Source organism: Mesoplodon bidens (genome assembly GCF_964165515.1).
Source record: "Mesoplodon bidens genome assembly, chromosome: 1".
Lineage (NCBI taxonomy): Eukaryota > Metazoa > Chordata > Mammalia > Artiodactyla > Ziphiidae > Mesoplodon > Mesoplodon bidens.
This window is the reverse complement of record NC_138176.1, coordinates 80,223,104-80,244,092: the sequence shown is the minus strand read 5'-3', so window position 1 is coordinate 80,244,092 and position 20,989 is coordinate 80,223,104. Positions and strand designations below refer to the sequence as shown.

At 36.2% G+C, this 20,989-nt stretch overlaps 1 protein-coding gene across 8 annotated transcripts in view; it reads left to right on the top strand.

The window, feature by feature from the left end:
• Nucleotides 1-20,989, top strand: part of CAMK2D (calcium/calmodulin dependent protein kinase II delta) — a gene marked incomplete at its 3' end in the record, with an annotated part of 293,535 nt that overhangs the window by 183,373 nt on the left and 89,173 nt on the right. For all 8 annotated transcript variants that reach the window (XM_081226703.1, XM_081226704.1, XM_081226702.1 and 5 more), the window contains exons 5-6: nt 12,025-12,090; nt 15,636-15,708. In XM_081226703.1, the coding sequence (XP_081082829.1) occupies nt 12,025-12,090; nt 15,636-15,708 (139 nt within the window). The remainder of the gene's footprint in view (nt 1-12,024; nt 12,091-15,635; nt 15,709-20,989) is intronic.

Genomic DNA, 20,989 nt, shown 5'->3' with positions numbered 1-20,989 from the left:
TGTTAGTGGTTCAAATTTTTCATCTGCATTTGTGAAAGATGGAATGAGGAGGGGATTAAAAAGCAGAGTTGGCATGAGTTTTAGAATTGAGGGAGGATACAGAAATCCAGAATGATATTGAAGGGAAAGATTGATTACACAGAAAAACAGGAGTAAAGGAAGTGTTCCTTTGAAGGATTTCAGACCCTGCCACCCCAGTCCACTCCCCCACTCTGCTTAATACTACAAGTTGGACAGTGCCAATGAATACACTGTCCTGCTTTAGTATCCCACACTGAGCGTCCCCCACTGTGCTGCCTTTCCTTCTGGCCTGACTCAGGTTTTGAATGGAACACTTCCAATAGCCTGTCTCAGTTTTATTATCTCTACTGTAATTCCTAGTATGACTCAACAAATCTATCTACATCAGAATCAATAAGAAACTCTTTGGACCTTCGATTAAAGCAACTCTCAGCCTTTTTTGATTTTCATCATACAATTTGGCATCCATTCAGAAAACCATTTCTGGTCAACCTCAGATAATCTACTACTTCAGAGGTGTTATCAAATACTGGGCATTCTGCTAGAAAATAACTTACATAGTAAATTGATCTTAGCTAAAAAAAGATACTAATGGTGGCATTAACAATGAACCAGAATTGTGTTTTGAATCCGTCCATCCCAAGTTTTCATCAGCCGCTTCCATGCCCACCATTGCCACTTTATCAGAACTGGCTGACAAATCTCATCCTGCTCATGTCGTAGTTGCACTGCTTGACTCATCTTAAAACTCATCATTCACCAAGAAATTTGAATGTTTTTGAACATATGAGAGGGGCATAATCTCAAACAGAAGTTGAACATATAGATATTCTTGATCTCTGTACTCAATTATAGTAAAAAAAAAAAAAAGAGGTATATGGGTTCCGTTCTTCAAAAAATGGAATATAATAATAGCTAGTTATCTCCTGAGAATCATAAAATACCATGTTTTTTTAAAAAAATTTGTTTATTTTTTTATACAGCAAGTTCTTATTAGTTATCCATTTTATACATATTAGTGTATACATGTCAATCCCAATCTCCCAATTCATCACACCACCACCATCCCCCCACCACTTTGCTCCCTTGGTGTCCATACATTTGTTCTCTACATCTGTGTCTCTATTTCTGCCCTGCAAACCGGTTCACCTGTACCATTTTTCTAGGTTCTGCATGTATGTGTTAATATACGATATTTGTTTTTCTCTTTCTGACTTACTTCATTCTGTATGACAGTCTCTAGATCCATCCACATCTCTACAAATGACCCAATTTAGTTCCTTTTTATGGCTGAGTAATATTCCATTGTGTATATGTACCACATCTTCTTTACCCATTCATCTGTCAATGGGCATTTAGGTTGCTTCCATGACCTGGCTATTGTGAATAGTGCCACAGTGAACATTGGGGTTCATGTGTCTTTTTGATTTATGGTTTTCTCTGGTATATGCCCAGTAGTGGGATTGCTGGGTCATATGGTAATTCTATTTTTAGTTTTTTAAGGAATCTCCATACTGTTCTCCATAGTGGCTGTATCAATTCACATTCCCACCAACAGTGCAAGAGGATTTCCTTTTCTCCACACCCTCTCCAGCATTTGTTGTTTGTAGATTTTCTGATGATGCCCATTCTAACTGGTGTGAGGTGATATCATAGTTTTGATTTGCATTTCTCTAATAATTAGTGATGTTGAGCAGCTTTTCATGTGCTTCTTAGCCATCTGTATGTCTTTTTTGGAGAAATGTCTATTTAGGTCTTCTGCCCATTTTTGGATTGGGTTGTTTGTGTTTTTAATGTTGAGCTGCATGAGCTGTTTCTATATTTTGGAGATTACTCCTTTGTCTGTTGATTCGTTTGCATATATTTTCTCCCATTCTGAGGGTTGTCTTTGCATCTTGTTTGTAGTTTGCTTTGCAAAGGCTTTTAAGTTTCATTAGGTCCCATTTGTTTATTTTTGTTTTTATTTCCATTTCTCTAGGAGGTGGGTCAGAAAGGATCTTGCTTTGATTTATGTCATACAGTGTTCTGCCTATGTTTTCCTCTAAGAGTTTGATAGCGTCGGGCCTTAAATTTAGGTCTCGACTCCATATTGAGTTTATTTTTGTGTATGGTGTTAGGGAGTGTTCTAATTTCATTCTTTTACATGTAGCTGTCCAGTTTTCCCAGCACCACTTATTGAAGAGACTGTCTTTTCTCCATTGTGTATCCTTGCCTCCTTTGTCATAGATGAGTTGACCATAGGTGCGTGGGTTTATCTCTGGGCTTTCTATCTTGTTCCATTGATCTATATTTCTGTTTTTGTGCCAGTACCATATTGTCTTGATTAATGTAGCTTTCTAATATAGTCTGAAGTCGGGGAGTCTGATTCCTCTAGCTCCGTTTTTATCCCTCAAGACTGCTTTGGCTATTTAGGGTCTTCTGTGTCTCCATACAAATTTTAAGATTTTTAGTTCTACTTCTGTAAAAAATGCCATTGGTAATTCAATAGGAATTGCATTGAATCTGTAGATTGCTTTGGGTAGTATAGTAATTTTCACAACATTGATTCTTCCAATCCAAGAACAACATGATATATCTCTCCATCTGTTTGTATCATCTTTAATTTCTTTCATCAGTGTCTTATAGTTTTCTGCATACAGGTCTTTTGTCTCCCTAGGTAGGTTTATTCCTAGGTGTTTTATTCTTTCTGTTGCAGTGGTAAATGGAAGTGTTTCCTTAATTTCTTTTTCAGATTTTTCATCATTAGTGTATAGGAATGCAAGAGATTTCTGTGCATTAATTTTGTATCCTGCTACTTTACCAAATTCATTGATTAACTCTAGTAGTTTTCTGGTGACATCTTTAGGAGTCTCTATGTATGGTATCATGTCATCTGCAAACAGTGACAGTTTTACTTCTTCTTTTCTGATTTGTATTCCTTTTATTTATTTTTCTTCTCTGATTGCCATGGCTAGGACTTCCAAAACTATGTTTAATAATAGTGGCAAGAGTAGAAAACCTTGTCTTCTTCCTGATCTAGAGGAAATGCTTTCAGTTTTTCACCACTGAGAATGATGTTTGCTGTGGGTTTGTCATATATGGCTTTTATTATGTTGAGGTAGGTTCCCTCGATGCCTACTTTTGGAGGGCTTTTATCATAAATGTGTGTTGAATTTTGTTGAAAGCTTTTTCTGCATCTGTTGAGATGACCATATGGTTTTTCTTCTTCAATTAGTTAATATGGTGTATCACATTGATTGATTTGTGCATATTGAAGAATCCTTGCATCCCTGGGATAAATCCCACTTGATCATGGTGTATGATCCTTTTAATGTGTTGTTGGATTCTGTTTGCTAGTATTTTGTTGAGGATTTTTACATCTATATTCATCAGTAACATTGGTCTATAATTTTCTTTTTTTTGTAGTGTCTTGGTTTTGGTATCAGGGTGATGGTGGCCTCATAGATTGAGTTTGGGAGGGTTCCTTCCTCTGCAATTTTTTGGAAGAGTTTGAGAAGGATGGGTGTTAGCTCTTCTCTGAATCTTTGATAGAATTCACCTGTGAAGCCATGTGGTCCTGGACTTTTGTTTGTTGGAAGATTTTTAATCACAGTTTCAATTTCATTACTTGTGATTGGTCTGTTTATATTTGCTAACTCTTTCTGGTTCAGTCTTGGATGGTTATACCTTTCTAAGAATTTGTTCATTTCTGCCAGATTGTCCATTTTATTGGCGTAGAGTTGCTTGTAGTAATCTCTTAGGATGCTTTGTATTTCTGCGGTGTCTATTGTAACTTCTCCTTTTTTGTTTCTAATTTTATTGATTTGAGTCCTCTCCCTCTTCTTTGGGTTTTGTTTGTTCTTCTTTCTTTAGTTCCTTTAGGTGTAAGTTTAGATTGTTTATTTTGAGATTTTTCTTGTTTCTTGAGGTAGGCTTTATTGCTATAAACTTCCCTCTTACAACTGCTTTTGCTGCATCCCATAGGTTTTGGATCACCATGTTTTTCTTGTCATTTGTCTCTAGGTATTTTTTGATTTCCTCTTTGATTTCTTCAGTGATCTCTTAGTTATTTAGTAACGTATTGTTTAACCTCCATGTGTTTGTGTTTTTTACATTTTTTTCCTTGTAACTGATTTTTAATCTCATAGCGTTGTGGTCAGAAAAGATGCCTCATATGATTTCAATTTTCTTAAATTTACTGAGGCTTGATTTGTGACCCAAGATGTATCTATCCTGGAGAATGTTCCGTGTGCACTTGGGAAGAAAGTGTAATCTGCTTTTTTGGATGGAATGTCCTATAAATATCAATTAAATCTACCTAGTCTATTGTGTCATTTAAAGCTTGTGTTTCCTTATTTATTTTCATTTTGGATGATCTGTCCATTGGTGTAAGTGAGGTGTTAAAAGTCCCCCGCTATTATTGTGTTACTGTCGATTTTCTCCTTTATAGCTCTTAGCAGTTGCCTTATGTATTAAGGTGCTCCTATGTTGGGTGCATATATATTTATAATTGTTATATCTTCTTCTTGGACTGATCCCTTGATCATTATGTAATGTTCTTCCTTGTCTGTTGTAACATTCTTTATTTTAAAGTCTATTTTATCTGATATGAGTGTTGCTACTCCAGCTTCCTTTTGATTTCCATTTGCATGGGATATCTTTTTCCATCCCCTCACTTTCAGTCTGTATGTGTCCCTAGGTCTGATGTGGGTCTCTTGTAGGCAGCATATATATGTGTCTTGTTTTTGTATCCATTCAGGGAGCCTCTGTCTTTTGGTTGGAGCATTTAAACCATTCACATTTAAGGTAACTATTGATATGTATGTTCCTATTACCATTTTCTTAATTGTTATGGGTTTGTTTTTGTAGGTCCTTTTCTTCTCTTGTGTTTCCCACTTAGAGAAGTTCCTTTAGCATTTGTTGTAGAACTAGTTTGATGGTGCTGAATTCTCTTAGCTTTTGCTTGTCTGTAACGCCTTTGATTTCTCTGTCAGATCTGAATGAAATCCTTGCTGTATCTCATTACTCATAGAGTAATTTTGGTTGTAGGTTCTTCCCTTTCATCACTTTAAATATATCATGCCACTCCCTTCTGGCTTGTAGAGTTTCTGCTGAGGAATCAGATGGTAACCTTATGGGAGTTCCCTTGTATGTGATTTGTCATTTTTCCCTTGTTGCTTTCAATAATTTTTCTTTGTCTTTAATTTTTGTCAGTTTGATTACTATATATCTCGGCGTGTTCCTCCTTGGGTTTATCCTGCCTGGGACTCTCTGCACTTCCTGGACTTGAGTGGCTATTTCCTTTCCCATGTTAGGGAAGTTTTTGACTCTAATCTCTTCAACTATTTTCTCTGGTCCTTTCTCTCTCTCTTCTCCTGCTGGGACCCCTATAATGCGAATGTTGTTGTGTTTAATGTTGTCCCAGAGGTCTCTTAGGCTGACTTCATTTATTTTCATTCTTTTTTCTTTATTCTGTTCTGCAGCAGTGAATTCTACCATTCTGTCTTCCAGGTCACTTATCCATTCTTCTGCCTCAGTTATTCTGCTATTGATTCCTTCTAGTGTATGTTTCCTTTCATTTATTGTGTTGTTCATCTCTGTTTGTTTGTTCTTTAATTCTTCTAGGTGTTTGTTCTTTAATTCTTCTGTGTCTTTGTTAAACATTTCTTTCATCTTCTCAATCTTTGCCTCCATTCTTTTTCCGAGGTCCTGGATCATCTTCACTATCATTATTCTGAATTCTTTTTCTGGAAGGTTGCCTATCTCCACTTTTTTTAGTTGTTTTTCTGGGGCTTTATATTTTCCTTCCTCTGGTACATAGCCCTCTGCCTTTGCATCTTGTCTGTCTTTCTGTGAATGTGTTTCTTGTTCCACAGGCTGCAGGATTGTAGTTCTTCTTGCTTCAGCTGTCTGCCCTCAAAACACCATGTTTTTATTCCCTTCTCAATCTCTAATCCAAATATATGCTTTTATAATGGATTCAACAAATACTTCCTGAATTTGTGATCAGACATGATTTGTTCACAGACAAACTCTCTCTTATGGGAAAGATACTATAAGATTCAAAACTGAAATATATGATTTCCAGGGGAAAACTGCCTGAGAGATACCTGCTTTCTTATAAAATATAATGGTAAGTAATATGATATCAGGAGCATCAACATTATGGTGTTGATATGTGATCATCCCACACGTCTGCTCTCCATGCAATATAAAACCCTGGGATCATTCACTTAATGAGCATTTATTGAGCTTGTCACAGGCACTATGTGTCAGCACCTGATATTTTATAGTGAAGAAGCAGGAACAGATTTTACCCTCCCAGAGCAACCATACAGGTAGAAAAACAAACATTAAACAAATGTGTACACAAATAAATATGTGATTATAATGGTCATAAGTGTTATGGAGTATAATACAGGGTTCTAAGGGGGTAAGATAACTTAGATGAGTAGGGGGTCTGAGGATATAAAATTTAAACCAAGTTTTGAAGGATAAGAGGGATTTACTCACCAAATAGTAAAGGTAAAGATGTTGGGAATATTCTGGAAGAGAGAGCAGCACGTGAAAAGGCCTGGGGATGGGAAGGAGCTTGGTGCACTTGAGGAACTTGAGAAAGACTGCTGTGGTTGGAGCAGGATGGAGAGGGGCAGAAAGGAGCGTCAGGAGACATGCCGGTCATGTAAGGATTTTGCCTGGAAAAACAGTGCACAGGTATTTAAGAGCTTCATGTAGCCATGAGACAAGATTTGATGTACACTTAAAGCTACTGTCTGGGGAATTGATGGCAGAGGGGCAAGAGAGGAGATGGTGCCAATGAGGAGGCCATTGCAGTAGTGCAGGTGACAGACAGTGATGACTTGGACTGGTGACATTAGAGTGGAGATGGAAAGAAGTCCTGATTTAAGATCCATTTTGGAGATAAAGTCAGCAGGATTTGTCTAGAGATTGGTAGATAAATAATATGAAAGGTAGTTGAGCCTCTTTACCCTCAGTTTCTAGCTTAAATATGGATTAAACCATAAAATTGTGGACTGGCTTCATTCATCCATTTAATTATTTGATAATCTATTTACTCAGTAAAGATTTATTAAGCTCTTTCTATCTGCTAGACATGCTATAAAGTACTGAGGATACAGTGTTCCATCATAGATGTCTGCCCAGAGATTGGCTTGGTTGACTATATATGTTAGAAGATGGTGCTAAGAAGGCCTGACTTTTCAATTGTATCTCCATAGGCTGTTCCCTTAGCTCAGTGGTTCTCATCAAGGACACTAGGGGGACCTTGGGGTGACTGGGAATAGCGGGATTGACAAGGTAGTGCTACTGGCACCTATTGTGGGGCCTGGTGCTGACAGTCTTGCCTATTCAAGGGACCATCCCGCTTGGTGAAAGATTGTCTGGCCAGGAAGACCAGTAACACTCCTGTTAATGAACCGTGATCAGCTTCACTCTGACCAGCCCTCAGCAGCAGTTGGTCTTATTTTAATCTAAGAATTAAAGGGGATATAAGTGGGAATGCCTTTATGTCACTGTTCTTCCCAGTCTTTTCACATGATCCTTTGGGCTCTCCAGAGATCTTTGACCTGCTCTTCTGCTGCTTTCCAGCTTGTGTCCAAGGGGAAACAATTAGGGTAGCACAATGGGAATAAGCAAACCCTTTCTTTTTTGTGTTGTGTGTTCTTGGGAAAAGTCCTTAACCTCCACTAATTCAGTGTCCTTGTGTATAAAACGGAAATAATATCACTAGTATCTACCTCATGAGGTTGTTGTGTTACAACCCGTAAGGACTTAGAACAGTACTTGGGCTTGACACAGGGTGAGCTTCCAAGGGATATTTGCTGTTATCGTTCAACAGTATGGAAAGCAGTGTGCCGGGCACCATGCAGGTAACACAGGCGAACACGTCACCACTCACAGCTTCTGCCCGGGAGGTCACTGGAAGACACACCCATTACCCAAATGCAAGTCAGCGTATGAAATGTTTTTGGACAAACAAACAAAAAATGTGACTATGGTGATTCTTTGCTAACATGACTTCTGCTGTCTCTGTTCAGAGCCTTGGATTTCAGGTCCGGTGGCCTCTGCTCATTGGGTTTGTTCTTCAGCTTTATGCTTGGAATTCCAGGGGGAATTACTCCTTTTTCTAGAAGACACTCCTGGCCCTGCCTTGGAGAGATTGCCTCCTCACTGTGCGTTAGCTGGGCCCTGCTCTGGGCTCCTGTTTTCCAACGTGGCTACAGCCTGAGGTTCACGGGTTTTGCCCCACTACCTTGGGCATGCTCTAATCTCTACATCGGTGTTGGTTCTTGAGTTAATGTGGCGCCATTTTCTCTTCCAAAGTCCAATCTTTGACATCTTGGATGCTAGCAGCTGCTCTCAGTGTCATAGTAAAAACTGTAATCTTCAAAATTTTATAAATGTTTTATTCAAGGTGAAACTACTTTCAACTATTTCTGATATAATTCACAAATATATATACAAGGAGCATGAATAATTCATTCTTGCTGGATAACACAAAATGAATCAGCATTCCCATAAATAACAACAGCAATGACAAAAATCTTTTTGATATACAGAGTCTCATATTTTCATAGTTCTAGAGTTATCATTTTTTTCCTGTAAGCTCTAATGTTATAGAGGTTCATAAATGATAATTAATGCTTCAAATATATAATTGATATACCTCATATCATACAGATCCCTGACACCAATTTATTTGCAAAATTTCTAATTAATTAATCTAACAGTTTATTCATGAGACTGATTTAATTTGTGACTTTGTGTGAAACTTCACATAGCATACTAAAATTTTTCCAAAATCTGTAATAACTGCTGCTTAATTTTGTGCTCCATTAAGCAATCATGTGAGTATAGAAATGTGTTAAAGTTAAAAAATTCAAGTTTCTCTTTAAGACAGTGTGTTCTATTAGAACTCCATTTTTTTCCTTCTCAGACATTTATCATACATATAGCAAAAATGACAAAATGGCTTCATTTGCACAAGGATATTTTTAAATAATGAGAAAAATGAATGCTAGAAAATGAGAAAGAGTACTGTCAGAGACAGTTGACTACATAATCTCCAACTCTATGTAAAACTCTCTATACCCCTTAAATTTGTTTAATAGTTACACCTGACTTTTCAGTATTCTTCTTTAGATACAAACCCCTTAAGAAATAAAACCTATTGTCATGTATGGCTAAATTTTAGTGTTTTCCTTTTTCTTTTTAAGCACATGTAAACTCTAAACTTATAGTAGATGGGTAGCATGATTTTCTGACTTGGTTAATTCATTTAATCATTATTTCAGTACTCATTAATTGAACAAATGTCATGTCTTAGTTGCTGGGTTGGGTGCTAAGGTAACAAAGATCAGTAAGTCCTGATTCTACTGATTTAGGATCTGACAATTCTCATGGAGTATATAATATATTTAAGAAGCTACTATATATGCAGTAGCAATTTTATTAGTGAAAATGGACTTTTTAATCAATATTTGTTAAACACTTTAACAATCCAAAATTGTTTGTAATATATACAGATTTTCTTGGTACCTGTGGTCAGAAACAAAGATAAATATGAATATATATCATATCTACGTTGGTCACATTCAAAGGAAGAAATCCCACAAAACTGTTATTATCATTATAGAGACAGTAATAGATTTGTTGGAAGTTCTTTCTGTCTAATATTTAATTACTTTGTATCATAATTTGTCTAGGGCACACTGTATGATTGTGTTAATATCATAGATTCTAATTGGGAGAAAAACTTAGCCAATAAATGAAATTACATGTACACATAACCATAGTTTTCATAACAAGACCGTATGAAGCTTTAAATAATCATTTTAGATGTCCATTTTATATGTAGAAGTAATAGAATTGAAAATAGTAACTTCAACATTAAAGGGCTTATAAATATCCAGAATGCAATGGAGATGGGGAAAAGTTGGGTAAACTTTCAGACAAATTTACAGTTTTTAGTATCATATCTTTTCATTTAGGAGAGGAAAATACAGACAAGAGTAATAACTGGTGATCCCTGGAACATGTTATCATTTGATGATATTTCAGAACTTATTAAAGTAAAAAACAAGAACAACAACAAAAAACTATCTTAGATTAATTTTATCTCACACTCTCTAATGTACATACAGCAAGTTTTATACCTTCACTCGATGCTTGACCAAATGACTCATACCTTCTAAATCTCTAGAAAAATGGACAGTGTAATTATTGAAAAGGCTGTACTGTATAGTGATTGAAAGTATGGGCTGTGGAGTGGATGGCCTGCCTATGCCACTCAAGGCTGTGTAAAATTGGGCAAGTTACTTAACTTCTCTGTACTTCCATTTTCTCATCAATAAACTGGGCTAGTGGTAAAACTGTCCTAAATTATGAGAATTTATCAGTTAATATAAAGCTTAGCACACAGTGTGTCACATGGTAAGCACTCAATAAATGTTAACTCTTATGAGATTAAACTCCAAAGCTGAAAGTTTCTTTTAAAATCAAGTCAGATCATAACAGAGGAAGGAATGACTGATAAATACATAAGAAAATGATTAATTTCACTAATACTCAAATTCGTATTAACATGAGCTAACTTTTTTCCAGTTAGATAGGCATTTTCGTTTATTGACAATAACCATTATTAATAATGATGTGGGTCTGTCGGTACTTTCAAAATGTTGGAGGTACCACCATTTTGGAAGGTAATTTTCCTTGTCTTCCCAACAAAATTTTAAATGTGGATACTCTTTGACCCAGTAATTTTACTTTTAAGAATTTATCTTCTAATAATACTATCAAAGATGTTGTGCACACACGCATACACACTACTTATTTTAAATAGGGAAAAAAATGCTTCTGACATGAAACAGTGCTCATAATTTAATGCAAAATGAAAAACATGATTAGCCTAATTTTTGTATATTGCACAATCGCACTTTAGTGAGAAAAGTGTTTCTTTGTGTGTGTTTGCAAAGGGAAAAGTATGAATGTTAAAAGATAAAAAAGTTGAAAGGACACGAGTAAAGTTAAAATCAGTTTATTTCCGGGAGTGGAATTGGGATCAAGAGATAGGGGAGGACTCGGTACATTTCCATATTTTAAAATTTTACTACAAAATTACATGACTTTTTAAAATTTAAAAAGTCATTTTTTAAGCAGGGAGAAGAAAAGTCTAAGCCAGAGAATCACTGGTTAGGGAATTCTAGCCCCAAAGCAGTAATCTATTGGACCTGGAGAAGAAATGAATCCCAGGGATAGTTACATCTCCTTATTTAGAAAACCTCGAAGTCCACAGTCTGAATGAACTTCCTGGAGTAACCAAATCTAGTTGCTGAGTTGTGGGGAAGTCTTCACTTTATTAAAAAGGGCAGACAGATATGGCTCCTTCCTAGCTGGCAAGGGGTCACTGCTGCCTCCCAGGCACTGCCAAAACCTGAGTCTTAGTTTACCGGCAAAGACATGGAACATAAAGGAAATTGCTTTACAAGGAAAATCAAGCACTCAGCCCCAAAGTGGTATGTATTTTGGAAGACCACCTCTAGCCCATAAAGGCAAGTTCATTGCAGTTTAAAAAACGAGCCCCTCCAGAGAAATACAGCCTGCAAACTCCCACTCTACACCCATGATATGTGTTATCCTCTCTTTTTGTTCAGAAAATGTTCCTAAATGCTTCCACATACTTTGTCAGACCTCATTTAATATTTAGAGAATTGAAGAGTTTCATAGAAACCATTTTCTATAAGATATGTCTGAGTATATTTATGGTATACAGAATATTGTATCCTCGGGATCTAGTGATACAAAGGCAAACAGAAGAGATGGAAATGTTTAGATTAATATAAATTGATCATTATGGAGTCTTATAATGTTTTAATATGCTCTATGTTTTGATAATAATTTTTAAAATAATCTGAAAACATATATTCTATATGAACACTGGTGCAAATCTATTGATGCCTAGTTTTTTCTTCTTTTTTAATGTGAATATCTTGTTTGTCTTCACAGAGTTACTGGAGGTGAACTGTTTGAAGACATAGTGGCGAGAGAATATTACAGTGAAGCCGATGCCAGGTAAGTGACTTGCCCTGGACAAGATACAAGGCTCAGCACTCAGATGACACTTGTTCAGTATATCTCTCTACAAATATATTATGATGCTTAAGATTATGAGACTTTCATAATACCATCTTGGACTTTTCTTGATGAGACCCTCTTAATTGATATTTCCCTCTTAAGGATGTCCAAGATGATTCTTCGAAGAAAAAAAACAAACAAACTATGAATCTGGCCTAAACTTTATTTTTATCTAGTATCTATAGTTGGAATACCTATTTTATTTTTTTTAAAAAGCCTAACTGGAATGACTTATAATAAAGAAATATAATTTTTTTATCAAAGTTATGAGCTCTCTAGATGCTAGGCTGCCCAGTATGGTAGCCACTAGTCACACATGAATTTCTTTTTTTTAAATTTATTTTATTGAAGTATAGTTGATACTATGTTACAATGTTGTATTAATTTCTGCTGTACAGCAAAGTGATTCAGTTATATGTATATATATTCTTTTCCTTATTCTTTTCTGCTATGGTTTATTACAGGATATTGAATATAGTTCCATGTGCTATATAGTAGGACCTTGTTATTTATACATATGACTCTTAATTTCAATTTCAATTAATTAAAATTAAATTAAATTAAAAGTTCACTTCCTCAGTTGCACTAGCCCCATTTCAAGTGCTTAATTGCATGAGTGGCTAGTGGCAACCGACTGGATATAGCAGATATAAAACATTTCCATCATCACAGAAGTTCCATGAACAGCCCACGTCTAATCAGAGGTCATAAAAAGAAACAGACTCCAAAAGGCCCAGTGGTCTCCTTCAGGCATTATGAGCTGTTTAACGCTTTGGAAATTCCATTAATGTCCTTGGAACTCTCACTTAAAAAATATTTATTCAGGTACTTCAGAGGGTTCAAGAGGATTTCCCAATCTTACTAATCGGCAAAATTTTTACAGAAGTTAAAAATGGCTAATATTTTGTCTAATTTGAGACTTCCTAGGCAATGTTTTTGGAGTGAAGTAGCATTAATCTACTTGCTTAGACATTACTTAGACTGTATGGTGTTAATTTCCTTGGCATTTCTTACATATACTCTGCAGTTGGAAAAATCTGGCCGTGAGTACTTGGCTCATTATTAGCAATATAAATGAGGTTGTTTTTTTCTTTTTTTTTTTTTTTTTTTTTGCGGTACGCGGGCCTCTCACTGTTGTGGCCTCTCCCGTTGCGGAGCACAGGCTCCGGACGTGCAGACTCAGCGGCCATGGCTCACGGGCCCAGCCGCTCCGCGGCATGTGGGGTCTTCCCAGACCGGGGCACAAACCCATGTCCTCTGCATCGGCAGGCCGACTCTCAACCACTGCGCCACCAGGGAAGCCCAATGAGATGTTTTATATATTCAGTTACTGATGGTCTGTGCCTGCTGGTTCTCTATCTAATGCTTTCAGAGCTTCCTAAGGCTGCTAATCCCCCTGTAGCCTGGCCTTCAGCAGATAGTCAGCTGATAGAAGGTTCCCCTTCCCTCCAAAGTAGCACATGTATACACAGGCTTACTTCTGAATTTCTAATTAATCTTTTCAGTTTAATGCTACTGTTTATGACATTTTGTGAATCTTCTCTGCACATGACTACACTCCAATTTTTTAGTGGAATTTTTCCTGCCAAAGTCAAATAGAAAGTTCCATATCACTTATGCTATAATGAGTGAATCATCACTTGTTCAGATTAAGCCAGATCCTCACATTAGGCCTCTGAAAAGGGCCTCAGAATAGCCTTGGAAGTAGCTATTTGCCCACTTTCCAAAAGAGTAATCTTTTTAATCAAGGTAATAAAAAAAGTTAGGGAATTTATTTTGCTTTTCAAAGTTATGTTAAACAGGTTGTTCCTGTGTTTCAAAATATTGGTTGAAATTAATCTAGAGACCATTTTCACTACTGAGCAGCCCTACAGATAACAGGATAGACCCTTGGTTGGTTGGATCATTTCATATGCATGCTTATATTAAATTTTGGAATTTACTATGGGATACATTTTAGGATAGGTCCCACACATAATCAAGGAGAAGAAACATTCTCTTCTCAACTACAAGCATAAAGAGCAAATAATTTGTAAAAATCTGTTTAGTACTAGTCCTCAAGAAGTAAGGATTGAATTCATTCTCACTGGTAACATATGGTGAAGTTTATTTAATATGAATTCTTGTTTACTTCTTTATTTTCTGTTATTCATTAAGCCCAATAACTTATACCAGTGGTTTGAGATGAGAGAGTGAAGTATTCCTAAAAAGTAGTATAAAGTGAACATATGGTAGAAGGAAAAAGAGTCATATGATTTAACAGATAATTACCAACACTCCAATAAGCTGTATAGTCAAAAACAACCAATATGAAACTGTTTTAGTGATACACTTAATCGAGTTAGAGCTAGAAAATCACAATCATGATCAATTTTGTGACATATTGTAATAAATCAGATGGTGATTACTTCTTTTTAATTCAAGAATTTACTTTGGAGTAGTAGTATTTTGTACATTAAATGATTGAAAATATCCTCATTAAAGTATTTGCTTAATCCTTATGAATGAATGTAGAATGAATGAATGTCTGTATATACCTGCATTTGAATCACATAGTGAACTTGTACAGAATTCATCAGTGTGATATGTTCTACATTACTGTATGTCATATGACAGCTCATGGGACCTTATAGGTGCCCATCGATGACGTCTACCATAGAATTTAATTAGCAGTCTATTTGACATCAGTGAGCCTTTAATAAGAATAGCATAAGTTGTGCATTTTAACATAGTAATAAGCATAAGTTTTCCTTCACTGGGGTGTATGAAAATGTGTCTAACAACCACCAGTACTCCAGGGGATTTTAAATTTTATTTATTTTTTGTAAGTTCTTAGCCCTTCCCCAGAGCATGACTATACTGAAGAGGAGTTTGTTTTATGCCATGGGTTTACTTTAAATTCTCCCTGTTATTGGAGACGTGCGTTAGTTTTCCTATTAATATATTATACAAGCAGCACCATTTCTAAGTCAAAATGGTAAATGTCTCCCTCCATTTTTTTTGACCTTTGTTTCACCTGCCACTTCATCTGTGTTTACCCTCTTGTTTCAACACCTATGTTTAATTGTGACCTCAGATTTTAAACAGTTTAGATGTGTATGAGAAATACCCATAAATTTTATTTCACTGAAGAATTTTCCCAGAACATTGTGGGAATTATTTATAAAATTTTCTCCCTGAATATGGACATATTGACTTCTGTATACAACTGATTTAATTTATGGAGTTGCAATGAAAAACACACACAGCTCAAATTGTTTTGTCTGAATATGTCACAAATTCTATGTTGGATGTCATTTTTGTTAGAACCAGAATTAGCTTTATTCAGCATTATTTAATTCCAGTGTAAAGCTAAAAAAATGTGAAAAATATAATTTTTGTTTGTTGTTTGTTTCATTCGAACTTTCATTTTATTTTGTATTCAATGTGATTATGTGCCTTTAAAATGTTCTCCCTTCCATTCTGCCCTTGTATCTTTACAGTCATTGTATACAGCAGATTCTAGAAAGTGTAAATCATTGTCACCTAAATGGCATAGTTCACAGGGACCTGAAGGTCAGTATATGGAGTCCATAAATCTGAACCAAAGGAAGTTTTTTGTTTTTGTTTTTGTTTTTTTTTTCTGGGGAAAGGGCAGAGGGTGGGTATTTAAAATGGTTCCCTTGCCTTTCCCAACTTTTCCCTAAAATGACTAAATGATGAAATGATAATGCATGATGGCTCTTTCAGTTTGCTCATCTACAGGCTAAATATACATCATAGCAAAAAGGGAAGGACAGTATTGAGAACACAACCTGTTATGTTTCCAAGGAGTAAACCACCAGAGGCAGTTTGGGGGCAGGCTTTTCTGAGATGACCAGCACTTGCCTGGAGATAAACTTGACCTGTGATGTATGTCCGCCTGTAGATTTAAACACCACTTCTGTTCTGAGACCATGGGTTGCTGTAGCAGAACAACTGGTTACGCATTGCTCCATTTGAGTCTGATGAACCCTCAGGCAAGAGATAATAATTGCCAGCTAAATTAAAGCATGCGAAGTTAATGATTTATCAAAAATTCATTATGTATCCTAATTTAACCTTAATGGTGCCTTGACTGCTAATGTGACAGCTTTGGAATGATACTAGAAAAATGGGAGAGGAGAGAAACAGCTTTTTTTGTGTGGGGTGGAGGTGGAGCACAAAAGCTATAAAAATAATAGTTGTGTTCCAGTTCATTTCCTGTGAGGATTTATAACCAGGAAATGAGCTCCTGAATTAAATATTTTTAAGATGGATTTTTCTAGAACAAGTGGACCCACATTTTGGCTCACATCTGGCAAGATCCTGATTGTTCTGAGGTAGTAGTCACTCTACTTGAGCATGTTTACATTACTGAAGATGTTTAAATACAACCCCAGTTGTCTGCTAGTTTTGCACTTTAACCCAGTCTCTCTGAGGCTATACAGACAGTGAGTGTAAGCTTGGAACTAACACACGCCCCCTGGTGTTTGCATGCAGTCATTGCATTCAGCAGATCCTGGAGGCTGTGCTACACTGCCATCAGATGGGCGTAGTCCATCGGGACCTGAAGGTGAGTAATGAATGCCCTTGGAGAAGACAAACCACCACACAATTCCTAATGACTGTTCAGCTGCAGTTATACCTGTAAAGGCAAAAATATGAGCAGTAAAGTTGTGTGGACTCATTCCGACACATTACGAAGACACTTTCCCTCGCCACAGTCATCTCTTCTCTAATGCACACTGAGACTTACATAAATCCCATTTCATCCAGAGAGAAACCATTGCCTAACATTAACAATAAATAGGTTATATTTCCTTCTTCCTAAGAATGGATGCAGCATTTAATGTGATTTTGAGTAGGACTGATGATCTCTTTCTTTCTAAACTTGTTCTGTGGACATAATAGTATGTTTGTTGATCAAACGTGATTTTATAGTCATATTATATTTACCTAATATGTAAGTGGTTATCAGAATTATAAAGTAAATAGAGATAAATGTATTAGGTAGATTTTTGGCCCAAGTGATTGGTGCTAAAGAATCCCATTCTGGGTGCTGAAGTCTCTTTCTCTTAACATTAGTCCCAGGAATTCTGAGGACATTGAGGCTCCCTGGGTTTTTATTTATTTATATTCCTAGGGACCAAGATATTATTGCCTTTTAAAACAGATGGAAAAAAGGTAAAACATTTTATTATCAAATAGTATATTTGATACTAATACTTTTAAGACTTGACTCAGCTTCTGATAACCATTGAGGTTGAAAATTATTTAGATCATTTAGAAATTAAATATTTCAGAGAAGACTATCCTTTTATTAATTTTCTGACCTCTTCTCTCAGAATTCTAGTTGTACTTATGAAATTTCAGAGAAATAGTGAAGGCCTAGAAATTTAAATGGAGAGAAACCCCTGGGTGGGGGAAATAGCAAATGTGAGCACTGTATAGTTGTGGTTTTTCATCTGAAATCTCAGCCTTTTCCAGGCTTTAGTACAAAGGTGGCAAAGGATAATTTAGAATGTCTTGAACTGTAATGGGTTCAGTGGGAGGACCTAGGCTGGGTTCTCTAGACTTCTCTAGTTATAGTAAATTGTAAATCTGTAGTTTCCATTCATTTAGTATGTTCTACAAGAATATATCTCTAACGATCCACAGTGAGTTACTTGAAGATGTGATTTTTAAGCAAAACATTGCCTTAGTTTCTAGAATCTTCCTTTGATTTTCAGTTTGAGTCTGAGAGCTTTGCATGTATAAAGGAAAAGTAGGTTAATGGCTTGTTCTTTTGGAGAACGAAGATAGGACTCTGTCCATCTGCTAATACCAAATTTACCCATCAGGATAAAGGAAAAATAATATATTCCTTTAAAAATCCATATATTTGGCAATCACCTCAAAAATTCCTTACTAGCCACGTAAAGACAGTGCCCCTTTTTGTTACTTCGTAGTACTCACAGTGCTACTTTTCCTTTTTAAGTGAACATATGTAGACATACACATTATTTTTGCTATTTAATAAAGTTATCATTTGAAACATTTTACTACATTTATGTAATTATAAGTATACTCTAAATGCCAAGGATGAAAAATGTGAATTCTATTCCATGACTTTCAAAATATATTTTGTGAAATCATGATATTGCACTTTTGTAAGTGTCCAAACTCAGCAGAGCTCTTCAAAGACTGGAACTCCCTCCCTCCCTCCCTCCCTCCCTCCCTCCCTCCCTTCCTCCCTTCCTCCCTCCCTCCCTCCCTTCCTTCCTTCCTTCCTTCCTTCCTTCCTTCCTTCCTTCCTTTTTATTTATTTATTTATTTATGGCTGCATTGGGTCTTCATTGCTGCACATGGGCTTTCTTTAGCTCACCAGGGAAGTCCCCAAAGACTGTAACTTTAATCATAGATGGCAGTGAGCCTAGGATGTGGGTGGGGAAGAAAAATATACTTTCTGACATATGAGCTAAAGTCACTAATTAAAAACTCAGGCAGGTGATTTCCAGAGAGGCTACTACTAAAAGAAATAGCCTGCTGTGTCACCCATCAGATTTCTTGCCAGGGAGAAAAGTGTTTTTGCTTTCCATTCTTACTCTGATTTTAGGAGAGGATAGAGATGAACTTCTGATAGAGCTTGTTATAATTTCTATAATTGTCTTAGCTTCTGTCAAATTGCTGACTTGGATAAACTTCAGTTGAGTCTAGTTCTCATGCTTGTTTCAGTAGGCCATGACATAAATATACTAAGAGAGACCCAAACTTGTGCATGAGAGACAACTTATGCACACCTTAAGTGTGCTCAGTCACTGGCTTTGATCTGTGTCTTTTATATCCACCATGCATAGTCTGATAAGTATACAACTTGCAATAGCATATTTACCGATATATTAAAATGAAAAAGATCAATTGCTGAAACCCATTATCAGGCTTTAATAAAAATATTGCCCTTACTACTATTGGGCCATATATTTTTGTTTCCCTATCATGATTCATATGTTAATTCATGTACACTACAGGCATGCAGTTTAATTTGTCCGTATCAGTGAGATAAAAACACAGGAAGTATTACATTTTTCATCATTATCACAGACACCTGTGAGCATAGGAGTACTGTACAGTTTGTTTATAAATCCTTCCTAGGATAATAGCTATTTAACATATTGTGTTCCTTTACAGTACCTAATGTGAGACCTTATACCTAGTTAATACTTGCAGCATAGTCCTTTAATTTAGGAATGAATAAAGTTCAACCAAAAGCACATTTATAATGTAAAGGACAGCATTGAATAAAACAGATTATTGTGTATGATAATTAATGGTGAATAAAATAGAGGATAAACATATCCTCTTTGATACAGTGATAGCATACAGATCTCGGTTTGAATATTTGAATAACTGCCACACTTGGGGGCTTATTAGACAGTAGAATCCACCAGATGGAAACTTACTGAGACCTAGAGACAAGGCTAAGGCACAGCAGGCACAACAGAAACAACAACAGGAGAAAGCTCAGGGTGGTGGGATGTTGGCATAACAGAAGCATGTCAGTCAGCACCAGGCAGTATACATTGGATACATGGACCACAACCTTTGTCTAAGGTGCATTCAGTGTCAGGCCAATTGATGTAGATTCAAGCAGTATTAGGGAGATATAGCAGTGCTAACATAATTATAGGACTATAGTTCAGGGATATGACTCTAGTCTTTGAGAGGATTTGAATCAAAGCAGAACCTTAATAATAAAAATGGCCATAGCTGCCATTTATCAAGCAGTTACTATATACCCTGTACTGTATCATCATATTAATCTTCAGAACAACTTCATGAGGAAGGCACTATGACCATCCCCATGTTACCTAAGGGGAGATTTAACAACCATGAGTAAAAGAACTTATTCAAGGTCACTCAGCTATTAAGATAGGATTTGTGCCCAAGCAATTGGGTTCCAGGGTCTGCAAGCTTAATCACTACCACTTCTCAATTCAGTTAGATAAATGAATTGAGAACCATTATAGAGATCAAAGAATAGTTCAAAACAATGATGGTAAAATAATCTTGCTAGCAATATTAAGAATTATTTGGGAAGATGGGTCTAAATTTAGTGAGTCAAGGGATTAAAATAATCCCCACCTATGGATTTTCATAGCTATACAAAATTCATATAGTTAGGAATAAGAGAATAAGGCATATTTAAGATTTAATGTAGAGTAGGAGGGTAGCATAATTTGACAAAAGACTGGTATAAAAAGCAAAAGTGTCCTATTTAGAAAATCAGTAAGGTGGCATTGTCCACAGCCTTTGGAAAATGAGGCATCGAGAAGAACAAAATGGATTTGCCTCATTTAATTTAGGCCACATCAAGACAATCACTTTGGAGTGCTTAAAAATAGATTGTTTATGAAGAGTGGTGTTGGATATTTGTGAACTCTGCTGATTAAAAATTCAGGTATCAAAAGAGAAGAACAAACATTAATCAAACATTTCTTGAGCACCTACCAAGGCCCTGTCTGGGCTGTGGGCATATATTACAGAGCAAAACAAAAACAGACCTTGTATGTATGGAATGTACAGGCTGGTGAATTAAAGATCACTTAAATATATGTGGAGAATGTATCTGTGCTGTGCATCCCAGAAAGAAGGAAGTACACCAGACAAACACTGCATCCAAAAATATATTAGGTCGAAAAGAGGCTGCAGTAACAAGTGACAACTCTCGATGTCACAGGAAATAAAGGCATATCAAGTCAGATGTGTTGTCTCATTTAAGAACCGGGAGAATACAATTTCTGTGAATCAGTTGATAGAAGGAAGTAAGTCAAAGGAGACAGTTACATAGCTGTGCTTT